Below are 20,360 nucleotides of genomic sequence, written 5' to 3' on the forward strand. Positions count from 1 at the left end.
AAGCCTTTCTCATCGATTATTTAGAAAATTATGATATATAGATATTAAGACACAATTAGTGGAGAAGTTTGGTTTCTTGGCCGCTAACATAGTAATCTCCATCTATTCAAATTCATTTCATTTACTTATAGCTTTGTTCCACCACAATCATGTAACCTATTAAATTCGGATCTTGCTACATTAGCTACTCTTTTTCTCCATTTTGCAGCAGCTTTCTCAATAGGTATGTGTTCTTTAACCAATCCATTTTTTGGTTGTAAGAAATTTATAATCTTGAAGGTTGTATGGGCAATAATTTTTTAGTATTTTAATTTAGTTGTCCATGTTAGGCAGGCTTGATAGGGAGGAGGTCACATTTGTTAATTACTATTTGTGGTTTAAGGTAAGTTTATCATCATAAATATTCCCATTTACAAATTGCATCTACTTCTTTTGTTGTCTCAACTATTAGTTGTGGTAGTTTTCAAATCATTTGCTACTTTATTGGTGATTCTCTTTGAGCAATTTTTTCACTTTATTTGGTTTGCCAATAGGTTTAACTATCTACTTAAAACTATTTGGTTGCAAATCTAAAGTATGTACTTTTTTTTAGGGTAATAAACTATGTACTTCATTACTTTTAATTTTTTTCTTGAATTGAGTGGATTAAGAACCTTAGAACCTGAATCCAGAAATTGTTGAGCAGGGGTGGAATGAAACTGTGAAAGGGAATCCTGTAAGGGTTGTGTGTGCAAAGTTGAAGAAAGTAAAAGCTAGCTTGAAGCTGTTGAATAAAGAACATTATAGTGACATTAGTAGCTGGGTGAAAGCAAAACAAGAGCAACTATTTAATATCTAGTCCACCTTATAGCACAGCCCATATGATTTGGAGCTTATTCAACTTTGCAAGAAAGTTACAAATGAATATACAGAGTTGTTACTTGTAGAAGAATGGCTCTATAAAGATAAGTCCAGAATTCAATGGCTGAAGGTAGGCGACCAAAATACTTCCCTTTTTCATAGGAAATGAAAGGGCACATAGCTTGTAATAGAATCCTTTCCTGATGAATGACCAGGGTGAGCAAGTATAATTATATGAGGAGGTGAAGAAGATGGTGGTTGAATTCTACCAGAATCTCTTTAAGAGAAATGATACTAGTTGGGATGAATCTAGACTCCAGCAAGTGATCTTAGTATCACTATCAGAAGAACAAAAGGAGCTTTTAACGTCACCTATTTCTGAGGAGGAAATCACAAATATAGTGTTTAACATGATGAAAGGGAAAGCACCAGGACCATATAGATTTACTGGAGAATTCTTTATAGGAAGTTGGAATGTTGTGGGGGCTGATGTTATAGAATCTTTGAAGCACTGTTTTGAAGAACAATACATGTACTGACCTCTAACTAGTACTGCAATCTCATTGATTCCCAAAATCAAGAATGCCTCTAAGATGATGGAATTTAGACCCATCTCTTTTTGCAATTTCCTTTACAAATGCTACTCTACAATCTTGGCCAACAGATTAAAGAAGGTACTTCCTAATCTAATTTCCAGCAATCAAAATGCTTTTGTCAAAGGCAGGCAGATTATAGATAGTGTTCTCATGATGCATGAAGTGGTGAGAGGGTATCATTGTAAGCATGGTAAGGAGAGAGCTACCATTAAAGTGGACCTTATGAAAGCATATGACCCAGTTGATTGGTCTTTCCTATTTACTACTATGAAGATTATGGGGTTTCCTGAAACATATGTAAAGTGGGTTACAAATGGTGTGACTACTGCTTTGTTTTTTGTCAATCTTAATGGATCTCTTTTTGGTTACTTCCCTAGTGAAAGAGGTCTCAGACAAGGGGACCCTCTTTCCCCTTACCTATTCCTTCTGGCTATGGAAGTTTCTACTGATCTCTTAAAGTGGTATATTGGTAAAAGAGAGTTTGATTTCCATCCAGCATGCAGGGACTTGGAGATTTCCCATATGATGTTTGCTAATGATTTATTCCTGCTCTCTGCAGCTAATATCCAATCTTTGTCAATTTTTAAAGAAGTCTTAGCAGAGTTTGGATTGATGTCTAGCCTCAAGCCAAATTATAAAAAATGTGATGTCCATTTGTCTTGTGTATCTAATGCACAAGCTCAGGAACTGTGCAGTTTGATGGAAATGCCTAGAGAGAATCTATCAGTAAGGTATCTTGGAGTACCATTGATATCAACCAAGCTTAGCTTCAATGATTGTCAGCCAATCTTTAACAAGATTAAAAGTAAGATTGAGAGTTGGGCAGCAAAGAAGTTAAGCTATGGTGGTAGATTGCACCTCATCCATTCAGTACTAATTGGAATATACTTGTACTGGTTTAATGTTTTTATGCTTCCTAAAGCTGTTATTCATAATATTGACAGAATGTTAGCTTCTTTTTTATGGTCAGGTGACTTAAAAGGAAAGTATGCAGCAAAGGTGAAATGGAGTGATGTTTGTAAGCCTAAGAGAGAAGGTGGTTTAGGAAAAAAACACTGCATAGTGGAATGTGTGCTTTATCTTAAAGCTAGTGTGGAATATTTGTAGTAAAAAAGACAATTTATGGGTGAGGTGGATACATTCTATACTAAAGGGGAGAAGTATTTGGGAGGTTACTAAAACTGATGGCTGCTCTTGGATTTGGAGAAAAATAATGAAGTGTAGAGCTCTAGTTCAACCATTTATATGCACTTTTATAGGCAATGGAGGCCAAACATCATTTTGGTATGATTTTTGGCATCCGTCTTGACCATTCTACAAGCCATACCCCGTATCCTTGCTCAAGAACTTGGGACTAAATACAAGATCTAAGGTGGCTGATTTTATTCATAACAAGTGCTGGAAATGGCCTCGGGGAAGAAGACTTAACTCTCTTGTTCAGGATTTCAAGGATGCAACTCCTACATCGCTATTGCAAAACACACACAAAAAGGACCATGTGAGGTAGCTAGGATCATCAACAGGTATGTTCTCTATCAAATCTGCAATAAGGAGGATATTCCCTAGTGGTGAAACTGTAAAGTGGTATAAAATGAGGTGGGGGAAGGGTTGCATTCCGAAGCTTGCTTTTACTTTATGGTTGGTTGTACAAGGAAAACTGATGACAAAAGATAGACTGAGAAAATGGGGAATGCAGAATGTTGATCCAACATGTGTACTTTGGGGGGGGGATTGAATCAATAGACCACTTGTTTTTTTAGTGTACTTTTGGTAAGTTAGTTTGGCAAAAAATACAAAAAATGTGTTTGGTATATAGAGGAGATATGTGTTGGCAGATGGAGGTGCAATGGTGGAGTGTTTTCTTGAAGGGTGAATCCCAGGGGCTGATTTAAGGTGGGGGCAGTGGGGGGCGTAAATTCTTATAATATTTATACAATTTTAACGTAATTTTGAGTGTGCCCCCACTCCCCAAATTCCCTTTCCTCCTTTGTCCCCAATTTTCCCCCCACAACCGACGGTCTCTCTTTCTTAATCCATCATTTACTTCCTTTGTCCCCACTTCCCAATTTTCCTTTCCTCCATCATTTATTGCTCCTCTGGTTTCCCATTTTCCCCCAAACAAAGCCACAAATCTTTCCGCACCGAACTTTGCTCATAAGCACATCCCATCTGCCGTCCCACACTGAATTGGATATTCTAAGTTGGATATTCTTGCACTTGACATTGAATTGGATACTTATATTAATGACTTGAAATCAGCTAAAGAATTTTTTGATTTAAGAAAAATCTCTGATCTAGCTCAAAGGTTGGTGGAGACTAAGAGAGATATTGTGTATCCATTGGTTTATATGCTCTTAAAGTTGGCTTTGATTTTGCCTGTTGCTACAGTTACAGTAGAAAGGGTTTTTTCAGCTATGAATATAATGAAGAATCGGTTACGAAATAAAATGGGAGACACTTAGATGAATGATTGTTTAATTACTTATATTGAGAAAAATATACTTCGTGAAGTTCAAAATGAGAAAGTCGTAAACCGTTATCAAATTATGAAAACTCGTCGTGAACAATTGTAAATAGTTTAGTTTGTTTTTGAAATAAAATTATTATTACATTAATAATTTTGAGTTTGTCTTTTTATATTTTTCATGGAATATACGTATCATTTGTACTTGTTGGTGATTTTTTTTTTTGTTTAAAAAACTAGAAAAAAAGAACAGATAAAAAATTTTAGTGTTATTTTTGCCCCCACTAAAATTTTTTTCTGCCTCCGCCACTGGTGAATCCTTTGCAACTAAACTTAAAAGGCTAGCTCTCTCTGCGACTGTTTGGCACTTATGGCAGGAGAGGAACAGCAGGGTCTTTAAGCAAACCAACAGAACCAATGTTCAACTTGTTGCAGTAATTGCAAATTGTGTCTAATCAATGTGTGTATTTTGGGAGAGTGCTCCAAGAACAAAGAAAAGTCTGGAACTAATGCTCGAATGGGGGCTTGAATACAAGTGTTTGATGAGCTAGATAGGTGTTATTTATATATATATGAGCCATTAACTAAGTACTTAGTTTCTATAGAGGTAGAGGCTTTAGAGTATATAGTGCTGATAGATATAGGACACCGAGCTATGATGTACTAGATGTAGAGCTTATTGTACTCTTCTAAATCATACTATAAATCATAATTGATTGATTGGCCGATATGGAGGTCTCGTGATAATATGTTCTTGGAATTAATATAAATTCAAGAATTTGGCTTGCAAGAACCTAAATTCCACTAGCAATGATTTCTTCAAATATGCTAATTGTTCAAATCTAACTTATATGACAAGATAATGTGGTGGATTGTCCTTATATCAAAATCAAATTTAAAATTATATTCTTAAAGTGCATGAGTACCTATAAGTAGATTTAGGTTGATGCAAAGTGATTGATCGTATTTTATAATTATGTTTCATTGTACATTTTATTTTTGACTCAGTATGTAACTTATGATTTTTCTATTTAATATCATATAATGAAATTGTCATACTTCAATTCTTATACTACAAAATACTAAATAATAATTATTAACTATCTTTAATCACAGTCACTAAACTCCCGCATGACTTTTCCCCCTAGTTTTTACATATACTAGTAGTCAAGCGTACTTAACAGAGGCTGGCAAAACATGAGATAACTAATGATGATAATAATAACAATCATGGACGAAAACCATGAACATCTCTTTCTCACAACAGGCAGGAGAGATACGCAAACATAATTTTGCCATCAAACTTTTCCGCTTCTTGGAAAACAAATTACTTATCGACAAGTGATATTTGCACCTCAATAATGGTTTTTAGCACACTTCATTTTAACATTTTATCAAGCAAAGAAAAGTAATGATTAATTTTTTATATACTGACAGTATATACATCATTATTATTAGATGCATAACAGCTTATCTGAATTTATATTTAAATCCATATTTTGGTCATATATCATGCTTCAACCATGACAGTGTATACACTGTTAGTGTGTATATGATTTAATCGAAAACTAAAGTGTCAAACAATTATTTTGGAGTGCAAATGGCAATGGTCTTTATTGGATGATGACTTATTTTGAAGTGTTAATTTAGGCGTAATAGGACCAACATTTATGCACCGCTAATTGGCAAGCAGTGACGGAGCCAGGATTTTTTTTTTGGGGGGGCCAAAATTGAAATTCCATTCAAAGATGACTAATTCATATATATATATATATCAACTCTCATAATATAAACTAAAATTGAAAAAATTTAGGGGGGGCCAATTTTATTTTACACACATATTTACATATTATGAATTAAAATTCTCAAAACTTAGGGGGGGCCATGGCCCCCCTCTGCCCCCCTTGGCTCCGTCATTGTTGTTGGCAAGGCATGTGCGTCTAGGATTGGGTGAACACTAGAGCACCATCACGAGCCGCTTAAGATGGTAGAATGGCATTTTAGTACTAAGATATTTTTTTCCTTTAGTGGACGCCCAATTAACACCAATTCGTATAACCATTTTTGTAAAAAATAATCCATACAATTTCACTTTGGGACAGGCTAAATTCATACCATACATGTTCAATTTATGCCACTTTATACTGATAACTTGTACAATTAATATTGATCACTTATACAAATAGTATTAAAACTCGTACAATATTTTATTTAGATTGTCAGGATGTGAATTTAGCGTCTCCCTTTTATTTTTCCAAGATAAAACACTAAATATTCATATTAGTTAGTACCCAATGAATTTTTTTCCCCATAGATTAATTCATTTATGTATTTATTTTTATGAATGGGCCCTAATAAATCAAATTTGTTATTCCGTTTTCTTAGTGGATCACAAGTGCAATGTTCTACCTGGCTTTTGGTAAATCCTTCACGTTGTAGAAAGAGTGCAGACGTAGCCTTTCATTTCCTTTTGCTATTCTTCACCATAAAATGTTGGAAAGAGAATTTGATTGCTTCTTAGAAAAAGACACATTAATTACACCTAATGCTAAATCGTGCTAAAATTTTTCAGCAAAACCTAACCACCAAAACTAAATGTGGTTAGGTAAAGGGTCTAGATGCAGAAGTAATCACTTTAGTGCACCAAATATTCTCCATGAAACCATGTTGAAAAGAATAGAGCTCTTTGAAATTACTCCCTTTCTTGTGAAGAAGAATCTGATTCTCCATTAACCATGTTGATTACTTCATTAGAAATTAGTGCACACTATCAAAAGCTGGCTTTTCAAAAATTTGCATCCTATTTCACTAAATTTGAATCTTTTGTCCTAACAAAGTGCTCAATACGTATTTGTTAACATACTTAAATAACATTTAACCACCATCTAAATGCACACATAAACAACTATTAGGGTCCATACTCCACTCCATGCATTTATATATTTTTTAAATTAATTTAAATTTTCTAAAAATTCAACAGTTGAAGTTTTGAACTGCATTTTAACCTCCATACATTTATGTATATTTTTAATTAATTTAAATTTTCTAAAAATTTAACATCTGAACTGCATCTTAACCTCTTTTCCAACAAAAATATTATATTCATGTTCAACATAGAAACCAAATCATCTGACAAGAGTCCTACGGAAAAAGCCTTCATATGATTGACTGAAAATGGTACCAGAAACTAAGAAATGCTCTGACATTCTTTTTCTCAACCACTTTGAACTACTTTGAAATTGATACACTCCATCAATAGTCAAACCTAAATCTCCTACTATTATCTACCCCTGCTCTCCCTTCCCTTGTTTTCATTTTTTTCGCAGTTTCTTTACTCTTTGCATGGCTGGATCATGCATCTTATTGGGACAAAGACATTTCCCATCTAGTAGTAAAACTAATAAAAACACTCAACCACCAAAAATGAGCTTCCAAAGTTGGTTGAATATACACATCCAACACCACCAATCCCCGCATCCAATGCCTTGTTGTATCAACACATATCTCCTAAACCAACTTTAAATTCCCACAAATTTCCCACTATTCTATCTTTAACCAGAGATTTGTCTCCTACATTGATAATCTTATATTCTAACTGCACAAAAAGATGTGGAACTCATCAGCAGCAGCAGACACGTTTACAAGAACAACTGAGAGTAGAAGCAGTGATGATGAAGAGGCTCTTTGGTTGGCAGCTTTGCAAAGATCTCCTACTTTTGTCAGAGCCAGGACTTCGGTTTTTCGCAATCTTTCTGGTGGGTTTTCTTTAATTGATGTTGCCAAACTAAGGGATCAAGAGCAGAAGCAAGTTTTGGATAAGTTGGTTAATACAATCAATGAAGATTCTGAGCTGTATTTCAAGAAAGTTAGGCGAAGATTTGATGCGTAAGTCTCAATATCAGAGTTTTCCTGCATTGGTTATTGCATTCTTGATTAGAAATATAATGTAGTAACTGACTATGTGGAGTTTTTGGAAAGGTAATGTTCATTCATGCTTCTATTTTGCTCCCATATCGTTCTTTAGTATAATCCAATAGCAGCAACATTAATCATAAATAGAACAGCTGTCAACGATGCATTGACATAATCATGTAATCTTGTTTGTATTTGATGATATATGGCTATCCCTGTCATTCTACTCACTTAACTTTATCAGTTCCAACTTCTATAATCTGCTTTTTTTAAAGTAGAATGTAAAGTTCAATTGGTTGATGAAACTTACCAAAAAATATTGATCAACTAAGCAGATCAGTTAATTGATTTTGTGTATGCATTAAAGCTTGATAGACTACTCATCAGCATGTCAATCTTGGATGCTGCAATCGCATGGTCATGATTCTAAATAGGGCAGCATGCAAGATAAAATTAACTCGTGTGTTTGATCCGATTGCACCTATTACCTTTGCTTTCTGGTTTCCAAGGAACAACTTACTGTTGTTGGAGACATGATATATGGGAATTTCCTTTTGATAAGAAGGAAAGAATCTAACTTTTTCCTCACGTTTTATATCTTGATGTTTCATACTTAAATCCTAATCATGTATTTCTGGAGATGAACCTTTTGTATACATGATGAATTTCTGCTCATATTCTTGGCTGACTGAAAGATATTTTTGCATATGATCTAGGGATGGTCTGAACTTTTAATTCTTGATTGTCGTTTGAGTTTCATGACTCTCACAGGCATGATTCTCGCAAGAATTTGCATTATGTAGTACCATGTTTCTATGAACATAGTAACTTCTACAAAAAAAAAAAAAATTTCATGGCTAGTTTCTGCATCTATGTGGGCTTAATTAATTCTACAATTTCAAGCTGTACTGACATTCTTATCACTTAATTTGTCAACTATTTAACTATCTGAAAATTGTGTTTTTGTCTTCATTCGCCCATCTGTAATTGCAATGTGCCAAATATGCAGTGTTGATTTGGAATTTCCAAAAGTTGAGGTTCGATTTCAGAACTTAAATGTGGATGCCTTTGTCCATGTTGGAAGCAGAGCATTACCTACCATTCCAAATTTCCTTTGTAACATGACTGAGGTAATCACCAGTATTTGTGTAATAAAGAAGCGTTGCAATGTACAATTTGGTTCTAATAGCAGATCTCTTGGCAACTAAAACAAAAATTGAAAGGTGTTCTTGAGGCAACTCAGAATTTTCCCAGGCAGAAGGAAGAAACTGTCTATCCTGAAGAATGTCTGTGGTATACTTCGACCTTCCAGGTACTGCTATACCTTCCATTTGAAATCTCAATTAAAAAAATTTTTAGCTGAATTGTCTTTTCAAATGTATTCGACTTTTCTTTTAGGTTGACTCTGCTTTTGGGTCCTCCTAGCTCTGGAAAGACAACTTTGCTCTTGGCTCTTGCCGGTAGGCTAGGACCTGGCTTGCAGGTACAGTAACATGTTTGGTTCCAGAATAAAGTGTTCAAAAAATCAAACTTAATGGTTACTGATCCAACCTAATCTTTAAATTTGGTATTTGTGCTTCTCTCTGTACCATTTAGTTATCTTTGTTGCTTATCTGGTCTCATTTTCTTTTTCAATATGGTTTGACATAGCAAATTGAGGTTAGAAACATTACCTATCTCATGAATGTCTAGCTATTGATGAGAGTGGCTGTGTAGATCAACATTCAGTATGTCTCTGACATGTGTCTATAAGGCTGAAGTTCTAAAATCCCATAGATAAAGTTCCCATAACTCGTTACAGAAAAAGGAAAACAGTTTCAAAGAGGCTTCTGTCTTTACAGGCTCTGGGAATTACTAATTGTGCCCAGACTCATCAATGCTAGCACAGAGACTAATTGTGTCAGTCAAACTTGAAACCGCAGAGTTAACAATAATGCAACCTCGCTCCTTTGCAATGTTTCACCTTCACAGGTTGCTGTAAATTTTAAAAGAAAACGGTCAACCGGTTGGATTAAATGGTTATTTCTAGATAATTCTACCTGTCATGGCCTTCTGGCTACAATTCAATAGTCCATCAGTTTCCTCTTTGCTCACTTTAATGCAATTTTTGGAGCTGAAACCCTATGGCCACATATAAAATCCTGAAGATGATGATTCTCTCTAACTATTTGTTGTAATTCAACTTGTGAGGGACAGAAGGTTAAAGTTCTGTATTAACAAGCCTTACTCTTGACTGCACAAGAATGTTTGTTTTTGTTCTGCAGAGTCCAAATGATAAAAATGAGAATAAATGGTAGACTTGATCACTTTTTTTTAAACAACCTTATTTGAATATGTGAACATTGACAAAGAAGAAAAGTAGAGAAGAGTAGGGACATATACTAGTCACACTAGACTAGTGAAGTTCTGGAGTTTAAGTGCTCTTCTGTAATTGACGCTTTTGGAGCGACCAGTCTCTTCTGAATAAGCAGTCTTGCCTAATGCAGTTTGCTCTAAGGTAATGATCAGTGGAGGAAGAATCTGCTCTCTTTTCAGGTTGAGAGAAGAAGACGGTCTATAGAATTTGAATACCTTATTGTCGAAATAACCACGGGATCGAACGAGGAATCATACATTCACTGTTCTTCTCGTTGAACAAGGGCCCAACTTTAGTTGAGACCTATCTCTGAAAGGTTGATAGAATAGCTTCTCAAAGCTTTTTGGCCACTTTCCTCTTAAGTTTATAGCAATATTAGAATCCTTTTTTTTGCTTTTGCTTGAGACAAAGACTCAGTTCCATCGATACAGTGTAGGTTTTTTGTAGCCTATTCTTTCCATCTTTTTCTTTGATTGTATTAGTTAGTTTGTCAGGTACTGTGAAACTGGCCAGAGAGAATCATTTTTCTGTCTTTTTCTATCACCTTAGCTTTCATAGGTAAATCAGTTTGAACCAATTACTCGCATAAATGTGAATATCTAGTATTTCTGTCTTGAATATTCTGCTTGTTTATTTCTCATTAATGCAGTTGACTTACTTTGAAGATGTCAGGAAGAGTAACATACAATGGCCATGATATGAGAGAGTTTGTTCCCCAAAGGACTTCTGCATATGTAAGCCAGCATGACTGTCATATGGCTGAGATGACAGTAAGGGAGACCCTTGAGTTCTCAGGACGTTGTCAAGGTCTTGGATATAAACAAGGTAAGCTTTCCCATATTGCTGCATGTTAAGTATTACCCGAGTCAGATAACTGTCCCTAATATTCTACATAATGTGGAAGATATGCTTATGGAACTGCTGAGAAGAGAGAAAGATGCTGGGATATTTCCTGATGAAGAACTTGATTTGTTTATGAAGGTATGTCTGACAAATTGTAAGTTCTCTTTTTGGCTTTTCTGCCAAGAAATGCATATAAGATACAAATTTGCTTTGACATAGAGGTATTTGTTTTCTCCTAGGGAGTGGCACTGGGGGATCAGACAAGTATTATTGCAGAATACGTGATGAAGGTACTTAATAGAAGTTGGTTCTATACTTTGTTAACTTCTGTGAAGAAATCGTCTTTGTAAGAAAAAATAAACCTGCTCATCGTGCTTTAGTTAGATGTTTTGATTTCACAAGCTGCAATATCATGTTAATGTTTAGCCTTTTTAGGGTGTCAATCTCAGATAACGTTAAAAGTCTGTGAATCAGAATTCTGTGCATCAAAAGATACTGACATACAAGTATTTTGGATGATTTTATTTATTTGATTAAAATAATGGTATAAGATGTTTCATTGACTCACAGACCTAGAAGTATGTCTCCATTAATTGGATATCCTACTTTAAGTATACAGCTGCATGCATTGATCCAGTTTAAACCTTTTCATGAATATCCTTCTGAAATATCCAACATTTTAGATTGGATATATGCACAATTTGAATTGCTTTGTGAAAGTAATGCTACCAGATAAGCTTTTATTGACTCACAGACGAAAAAGAATGCTGCCACTATTTGGATATCCTACTTCACAAGTACAGCTGCATAACTTGTATTGTTTTAAATATTTTCATGTGAATCTTTCTGAAATATTTACAAAGATTTTAGGATTGGATATATGTGCGGATACCCTGGTTGGAGATGAAATGCTAAAAGGCATTTCTGGGGGCCAAAAGAAGCGCCTTACCACTGGTAATTACACTGATATTTTGATGTGCTCTGTGTTCTTTCATGACTTTTGACATTGATTGACAAAAAATGAAAAACATTGGACAGGTGAATTGCTAATGGGTGGATCTCGAGTGCTCTTAATGGATGAGATATCAACTGGGCTAGATAGTTCCACTACCCATCAAATTATCAGATATCTTAGGCATGCAACTCATGCTTTTGATGGGACCACTATAGTATCTTTGTTACAACCAGATCCAGAAACTTATGAGTTATTTGATGACATTATTCTTTTAAGTGAGGGACAAATAGTGTATCAGGGGCCCCGAGAAGCTGCTGTTGATTTCTTTGAATCCATGGGATTTAAGTGTCCATCAAGAAAAAATATTGCTGATTTTCTGCAAGAGGTATGCGTTTCAATCTCAAGTATTCAACATGACTCCTTAGGTTTTCGTTCCTTCACTTAGTATCTTCAATGTTACACAGGTTATATCTGAAAAGGATCAAGGACAGTACTGGTCGCTCAATAGTGATCATCAGTATATACCTGGGTCAAAATTCGTAGAAGGCTATCGATCTTTTAATGTTGGTAAACTTTTGGCTGAGGAGTTATCCATTCCATTTGATAAACGATATAATCACTCTGCCGCTCTGTCAACAAATAAATATGCTGTTAGAAGGACTGAACTTCTAAAGATCAGTTTTTCCTGGCAGTTTCTTTTAATGAAGCGCAATTCATCTGTATTTGTTTTCAAATATATACAGGTAACCTGTCTCTGTATTTAAAACCTTGTTCTTTTAATAATTGTTTTGTTGACAGAAATGAGGATCTAGAAGAATAGAATAGAAGATATGCTCTACTCTTACGTTAAACATAGACTCTGACCCATGATACCATGGTGCTTTGCAGCTTCTTTTGATTATTTTTATCATGACAAGCGTCTTTTTCCGAACAACAATGCATCACAACACACTTGATGATGGAGGTGTTTACCTTGGTGCTCTCTACTTTGCCATACTTATGATTCTTTTCAATGGCTTCTTGGAGGTCCCCATGTTGATAGCTAAGCTTCCAGTTCTCTACAAGCACAGAGATTCACGCTTCTATCCTTTGTGGATATATACTCTTCCTTCATGGCTTCTTAGTATGCCCACTTCACTTGTAGAATCAATTTTATGGGTTGCAATTACATACTATGCAGTTGGCTTCGATCCTCAAATAACCAGGTACATTATCTTGAACTATGTATACTATCTTTACAGTTATTCATTAATCACCAGTGGGATGCATTGTTAAATTAGATAAATTGAATTCACTTTTTGAATGACATGCAGATGCCTGCAGCAGTTTTTGTTGTACTTTTGTATGCATCAGATGTCAATAGCTCTTTTTCGTGTCATGGCATCATTAGGGAGAAATCTTGTAGTTGCCAATACATTCGGGTCTTTTGCCATGTTGGTTGTAATGGCCCTTGGCGGATTCATTCTTTCAAGAGGTAAAAATTTAATCTTTCAAGTACATCCATCTAATATTGCTCTAACTTTCATAAGCAATTGTGTGACTTCTTCCAGTTCATATACACTCCTCCCAAAATATTCTGCCATATTTTCTAAATGTGACAGATAGCATACCAAGTTGGTGGATCTGGGGTTACTGGTTTTCTCCTCTGATGTATGCCCAAAATGCAGCTTCAGTGAATGAATTTCTTGGCCATTCTTGGGATAAGGTACACTGGTCTTGCCTTGTGAAATTGTTTTCTGCTTATCTGATGAATATGAATAAGACATTTTCATAATTGATCATCTTATCCGTTCAGAAGGACATCGTTCCTTTTTGACAATGGATTCTTTTTAGTCCCCATATTAAATTAGTCATGCAGATATAGACAATTTTAATATAACAAAAAATGCAAAAAAGCATTTATACGTGGTTTGGCATTATAGTGTAGTTTATGCTCTGAGATCAAGGACAAGCTTCCATTAGCAGAGTAGATTTTAGAGGCTCCAACGAACTCATGAAGTTACTTGTCACTGGATGACAAAGAAAAATGTCATTAACCAAACTCCAACAGTTTTTCTATAGAGCTTTGCCTTGACAATATTGTCCGAGATACATCAGGTATATGGAATAGACTTCTCACAATTGTTAAGCTCTCAACGTTCTGTTCTTTGGTTGAGTAACATAGTGAAGATGCCACATTGCTGCCACTATAACTGCTGCTCTCATTAAGGAAAAAAAAAAAAGGAAAACTACCTACTGAGAAGTTTAGAGATATGTTCCAAGACCGCATACCAGGATTTAATAGTTTAATTTCTGCTCCTTTGAAAAGGTGAATGCACATCAACCTATGGTACACAGAACTAACAAAAAAAAATCTCACAAACAACTTAAAATATTTTAATATGGCTTATTTATGTGGAGCGAAGATAAAGTTAAAAATAATCTTTTGATTCAATGGCTAATGCTGTTCATTCACATTTTCATGTTCCAATAAACACTATTCTGTTTCTGGGATCTGCAGAAAGCTGCGAATAATACGGAGTCCTTGGGAGTCACATTATTGAAGGCTCGCAGTTTGTTTCCAGAGAAGTATTGGTATTGGATTGGTGTTGGTGCTTTGATTGGATATACAATTGCGTTCAACTTACTCTTCACATTATTTCTGACTTACCTAAATCGTGAGTAGCTTCCACATGCATATAGTTTTTTTTTTTATCTTGATTTAACTCCAGACAAGCTACAATTTCAGTGATTTACAACTGCCATTGTATTTCGTGCCAGGGAGAAAAATATATTTCCTTTAAGATCTATGTATAATGCTAAGAAAAGTTGCATAATCATTAGTATCTTAACTATTCATGGTGATAACATAGTTTCAGGGACTTAGACAGGCCTTCTGTGGTGCCAAGTACTGAAAGTATAATGTTAAAATGTCTGCAATTATCAAATAAAGAACTTTCAAAACTGATAATCCAATATTCAAAACCAGGGATTGGTGCCATCAGAAGGTTAATTTGACTTGGATATTTTGGCTTCTAATGAATGCAAAACTCCATAACTTTCTTTGCAAAGAGTTCGTAGGGCAATGGATACTATGTATTACTCTAGCATTATGTTTAATGGTGAAGCTTACCTGAAGTTCATTTGCTTTAGTATATCCTCAAGAATCCCTTACCAATTAATTTAATATAACACCCAAAAGAGCTTCTTTTCTTACTAGTTTTTCTAGATGTAAGCTAATTACATCAAATGTTGTGCAGCTCTTGGTAATGCACAAGTGGTTGTTTCTACGGAAGGACTCCCTGTAAAAAGAGAGGAGCAAGAGGATATCTGTTCTGACATTTCTCTTGGTGAATTTTTAAACCATTCACACTCATACAATGGTATGTGTATAGGATCCTAAAATAAATTTGTCTTAGAGATCTTAAACTATGTGAAAGTTGTCACGTTGTTTTTCATGTGTCAGGAAAACAGATGAAGAAACATAGGGGCATGGTTCTTCCTTTTCAACCTCTTTCAATGTCTTTCAATAACATCTGTTATTACGTTGATGTCCCGCAGGTATAACTTCAGCTCAACCAAATATTTGGATTTATAACAATTTATCTTCCTGAGGGAAGTTAGTCTTGCCTAATATCTAATTTGGGATCAAAACTTGGTTTCAGGAACTGAAGCAACAGGGAGTGCCTGAGGACAGGTTGCAGCTTTTGGTTAATGTGACTGGCGCTTTTAGACCTGGGGTGCTTACTGCATTAGTTGGTGTTAGTGGTGCTGGTAAAACAACCCTCATGGATGTTTTAGCTGGTAGAAAAACAGGTGGATATATTGAAGGTAGTATTTACATTTCTGGGCACCCAAAGAAACAAGAGACCTTTGCAAGGGTTTCTGGCTACTGCGAACAGAATGACATCCATTCCCCATGTTTAACCGTACGTGAATCTCTTCTGTTTTCTGCTTGGCTCCGTTTATCATCCAGGATTAATATCAAAACACAAAGGGTAAATTCTTATTTTCATTCTTGATTGACTTTTCGCTTTATATATAGAACTCTATTCCTACGCTGAGCACTCCTGAAAATTATTCCAGGCATTTGTAAATGAGGTGATGGAACTTGTTGAGCTAAATTCCTTAAGTGGAGCTTTAGTTGGTCTACCAGGGGTTGACGGTTTGTCGACAGAGCAGAGGAAAAGGCTGACAATAGCTGTTGAGCTAGTTGCAAATCCTTCTATTGTTTTCATGGATGAACCTACTTCAGGTCTGGATGCAAGGTCTGCTGCAATAGTCATGAGGACTGTGAGGAACATAGTTGATACTGGACGAACAATTGTTTGCACAATTCATCAACCCAGCATTGATATATTTGAGTCGTTTGATGAGGTTTGTATCTTTTAGGCATTAAAGAAGTCTATTCGAGTTTGTGAATTATAGTTTCTCCAAACACCCCCCCCCCCCCCCCAAAAAAAAAACCCTCCTCCAACCAAAAGCTGCCAAATGAATCCATTGTAGGTTGGCAGATCAAGAAACCTTTTATGAATAAGATATCAATAATTCCATACTTCTGTGCATGTTTTCCATATCTGTAGTAGCAAACGTCCTTTAGATTAATATGAACTGGAAAATTTTTATGGTTGTTTTTTCTCAGTTTAGATATGTTTCAGTATCAAACATCTTTTCTGTATATATTATTCAGCTGACGTGGACCATTCAAGAAAAATAGGACTCTGGATTGAACTTTTGTAAATATATTTAAGACTTGAAGTGTTAAAACGTTCCTTCCCGCGTGCTGCATATGTTGCTGTCTGATTATGTTATCCTTCGCTATTTAGTACAATAACAATTTAATAAAAGGAATAAATCATATACTCAGAAGCATTAAAACATTCCTTGCAGCCTATTTTTTCTGTTCGGGTCATTTGTTAAGGTTTTCTTTGTTTTAGAGATCTGATCTTACACTGTCCTCTCAGCTTTTACTCATGAAACAAGGTGGAAATCTCATTTATGCTGGTCCACTGGGTGAGAGATCTTGCAAACTTATCAATTACTTTGAGGTGGGTCAAATCTGAACTTTAATTGGCACAAGGAGTTTCACTCTTTTTAGTCTTTTAGATGAACTAGTATCATTTCTGCAGGCTGTAGAAGGGATTCGTAAAATCAGACCTGGAGAAAACCCTGCTACTTGGATACTTGAAGTTACTTCTCCGGCTGAAGAAATTCGCCTCGGGATTGACTTTGCAGAAATCTATCACACATCAAATCTGTTTGAGTATGTGCCTTTAGCGCTTATCATTTCTTCTTGTGTTTCTCACTCTTTTTGTGTTTCTTACACTTAGTACTTTCTCGTCATTTCAGGCGAAATAAGGATTTGGTTAATCATTTAAGCAAACCAACTGGTGATTCTGATGAATTAAGCTTCCCAAGCAAATACTCTCGATCATTCTTCAGTCAATTTCTTGCATGCTTATGGAAGCAAAACCTGTCTTATTGGCGGAATCCACAGTATACTGCTGTGCGCTTCTTCTACACGGTTGTCATTTCATTTATGTTTGGAACAATATGCTGGAGATTTGGCTCTAAAAGGTAAAGTACCTCTGCATCTTCAGCTCATCCAATTTTATTGGTCTCCTCCAAGTGCACAAGTACTTATATTGTTAAAGAATACTGACAGGGAAAACCAACAAGATATTTTCAATGCTATGGGATCCATGTATGCAGCTGTTCTATTTATTGGAATAACAAATGCTTCTTCCGTTCAACCTGTTGTCTATATAGAAAGGTTTGTTACATATCGAGAGAGAGCAGCGGGGATGTATTCTGCTTTACCTTTCGCGTTTGCTCAGGTATGCATTCCTTCCTTACTTTCTCTTCTTTCTGAACCAAAGTATAATCATTAATCTCTTAGTGGATAACAGAATACGTATGACAAAATCCCTTCTTTGCAGGCTACAATTGAGTTTCCATATGTCTTTGCTCAGTCACTTATCTATAGCACTATCTTCTACTTCCTGGCATCCTTTGAACTGAACCTCTGGAAAGTTGTCTGGTACATGTACTTCATGTACTTCACATTGCTGTATTTCACCTTCTTTGGCATGATGACAACTGCAGTTACACCGAATCACAATATTGCTGCAATTATTGGTGCACCATTCTTTATGATGTGGAATCTTTTCAGTGGCTTCACGATATCTCATATGGTAATGAACTGATTCTTTTCCCTGTATCAGAATATATTGTGCAGTTTCCACATTCTTGATAGGGTGACATTGTTTATCTGAAAGAATAACTGAAAATTTTGATAGAGTAAACCAATTGATGGCTGATACATAACAAAAAAGAACTAAAAATCTTTTAGAGTATTAACAAGTCAAAGAAGTTCTTGCTAAGTGCAATTTTTTCTTTCCTTCTTATCGTTTTCTTATTGACGTATGCAGAGGATCCCTATATGGTGGAGATGGTATTACTGGGCAAATCCAATAGCCTGGACTTTATACGGACTTTTAACATCCCAGTATGGAGACCTAGACATAAAAGTTGAACTTGCTGGTGGTGATGAATCCGTGCCAATCAGACAGTTGCTCAAGGACCAGTTTGGATACAGGCATGAATTTCTGCCTGTTGCAGGGCTTGCTGTGGTTGGTTTCTGTTTGGTTTTTGCTGCTACGTTTGCCTTTGCAATCAAATCCTTCAACTTCCAGAGAAGATGAAGTGAGTTAGCGTAACTGATTTAGGCATCCAAAATTGGAGGTAATCTGATCTGATATTTTTCCACATCTGCATATGCACATTATACAAAGTTTACGTTATTTTACCTGCTTTTGATTTTCCTGCACCTCATAATTGTCACCTCATAATCGTCCCTTTGCAGGACATAGCAAAGTAAATAATACAAGGCTCAAGTCTTCAATAGTTGAAAGTAATTGTAAGTATAACTCCCACTTTGGCAAGTCCGTGAAATTATCATCAACCTCAAAAATTCGACATGCAACTCATTATCCTTCTATACTGGCTGAGACTATAACTTTTGAATCTCTATGAATTCCTTTGCCACTTTACAAAGTCTAGACAATGTTGATAGAGTATTGCTCTTAAGTTCTCATTTTAGGCCATTGACATAATTTTTGTATTTGACAGCATTTGACTCTCCTATCAAGTTCAGAAAAGGCTAATCATGGTTTTGTGTCGTGCCGCAGGTTTCTTATCCCATTTTTGTTTGTCATCTCGAAGGGAAGGCACCTCAGTAAAAATCAGCAAGTACCATATGCATAATACTTTGTGGGATGCAAAAGTCTATCTTGAGAACTTGTTCTCATGTAGTTTGAAAAATTTTTGTGAAGCTGTATTTAACCACTTCCATTTCTTCTCTGGGTTATTTTAGGTGTTAAGCACGAGGGTGTCCATTGTTCTGTTATTATTATGGTTGGACTTTATAGTCGAGTTTGTGAATAATTGCTGAAAATTTTAGGAATTGAAATGTTCTACTATCGTCTTGATGTTAAACAATTCTAAAGAAGTAGTCTTCTGCCATTTTTCCTTTCAAATTATAATTGCAATACGTGCATCATAACTCAAATTTTGTGTTTTACAAAACTTGGAATGAATCTCCCAAAATCTACATATCAAACAATAAGAATTGTTGGTCACCCGTTAAATCTGATTTTCACTCAAGGCATGCAAATTAAGTGCCCTTAGGTGGTCAAATATTACATGCAGAAATATGATCTCTATTCTCTAATATTATATGTAGAAATATGATGATCTGATCCTTGTACCACTTGATCCAAAGTTCCGAACCTTCGTTTGCTTTTTATGGAATGACAAAATTGTCACTCGTAAGGTGTCAGGACCCCAAATCCAGAGAAAGAAACTTACAGATGAATGGAGAAAGAAAGAAAGGATCTAGAAAAGGTGGGAGAGTAAGAGGGAAAGCAAATAGAAAGAGGAAGCTAAGAATTAGTAATAGAGGGAACGTGATCATTCTTTCTTGATTCCCAATCCACTATAACAATCTGGATTTTATGGGAAAATTCTTAAATTGTTATGAAAAAAAAAAGTTATTCTACAAAGGAGGTAATTTGTGGAGCTGATTCCAGACTTGTGATCTTCGCATTTGTGAAATGCGAGTTCAGGTACCTCGCATTTCACAAATGCGAGGTAAGTGTTTCCAGAAAAAAAGAAAAAGAAGCTCGCATTCTGCAAATGCGAGCTTACTCAGCTCGCATTAGGAGAATGCGAGATTAAGTACCTCGCATTTCATGAATGCGAGGTACTCAATCTGAAATCAATCAGACTTCCCACTTTCGCATTTCTCTTCAGTTCGTCACTCCCTTCACTCTCTCCGTGCGAGAAAATTCTTAAATTGTGATGAAAAAAAAAAGTTATTCTACAAAGGGGGTGATTTGTGAAGTTGGTTCCACA

The 20,360-nt window shown here is 35.6% G+C and overlaps 1 protein-coding gene across 1 annotated transcript; it reads left to right on the plus strand.

The window, feature by feature from the left end:
• The first annotated feature begins 7,507 nt into the window (after positions 1-7,507).
• On the plus strand, positions 7,508-19,452 carry LOC113781193 (ABC transporter G family member 32-like). Its single transcript, XM_027327070.1, has 26 exons — positions 7,508-7,785; positions 8,822-8,942; positions 9,036-9,124; positions 9,211-9,295; positions 10,834-10,993; positions 11,073-11,149; positions 11,251-11,301; positions 11,875-11,965; positions 12,050-12,351; positions 12,431-12,709; positions 12,855-13,171; positions 13,280-13,440; positions 13,568-13,671; positions 14,467-14,623; positions 15,206-15,328; positions 15,412-15,506; positions 15,611-15,943; positions 16,032-16,322; positions 16,910-16,993; positions 17,075-17,208; positions 17,295-17,522; positions 17,611-17,782; positions 17,885-18,139; positions 18,377-18,689; positions 18,811-18,864; positions 19,136-19,452. The coding sequence occupies exons 1-24, from the start codon at positions 7,508-7,510 to the stop codon at positions 18,647-18,649; spliced, it is 4,260 nt and encodes a 1,419-aa protein (XP_027182871.1). The 3' UTR covers positions 18,650-18,689; positions 18,811-18,864; positions 19,136-19,452.
• Positions 19,453-20,360: the final 908 nt, after the last annotated feature.

This window comes from Coffea eugenioides, chromosome 8 (assembly GCF_003713205.1).
Source record: "Coffea eugenioides isolate CCC68of chromosome 8, Ceug_1.0, whole genome shotgun sequence".
NCBI lineage: Eukaryota > Viridiplantae > Streptophyta > Magnoliopsida > Gentianales > Rubiaceae > Coffea > Coffea eugenioides.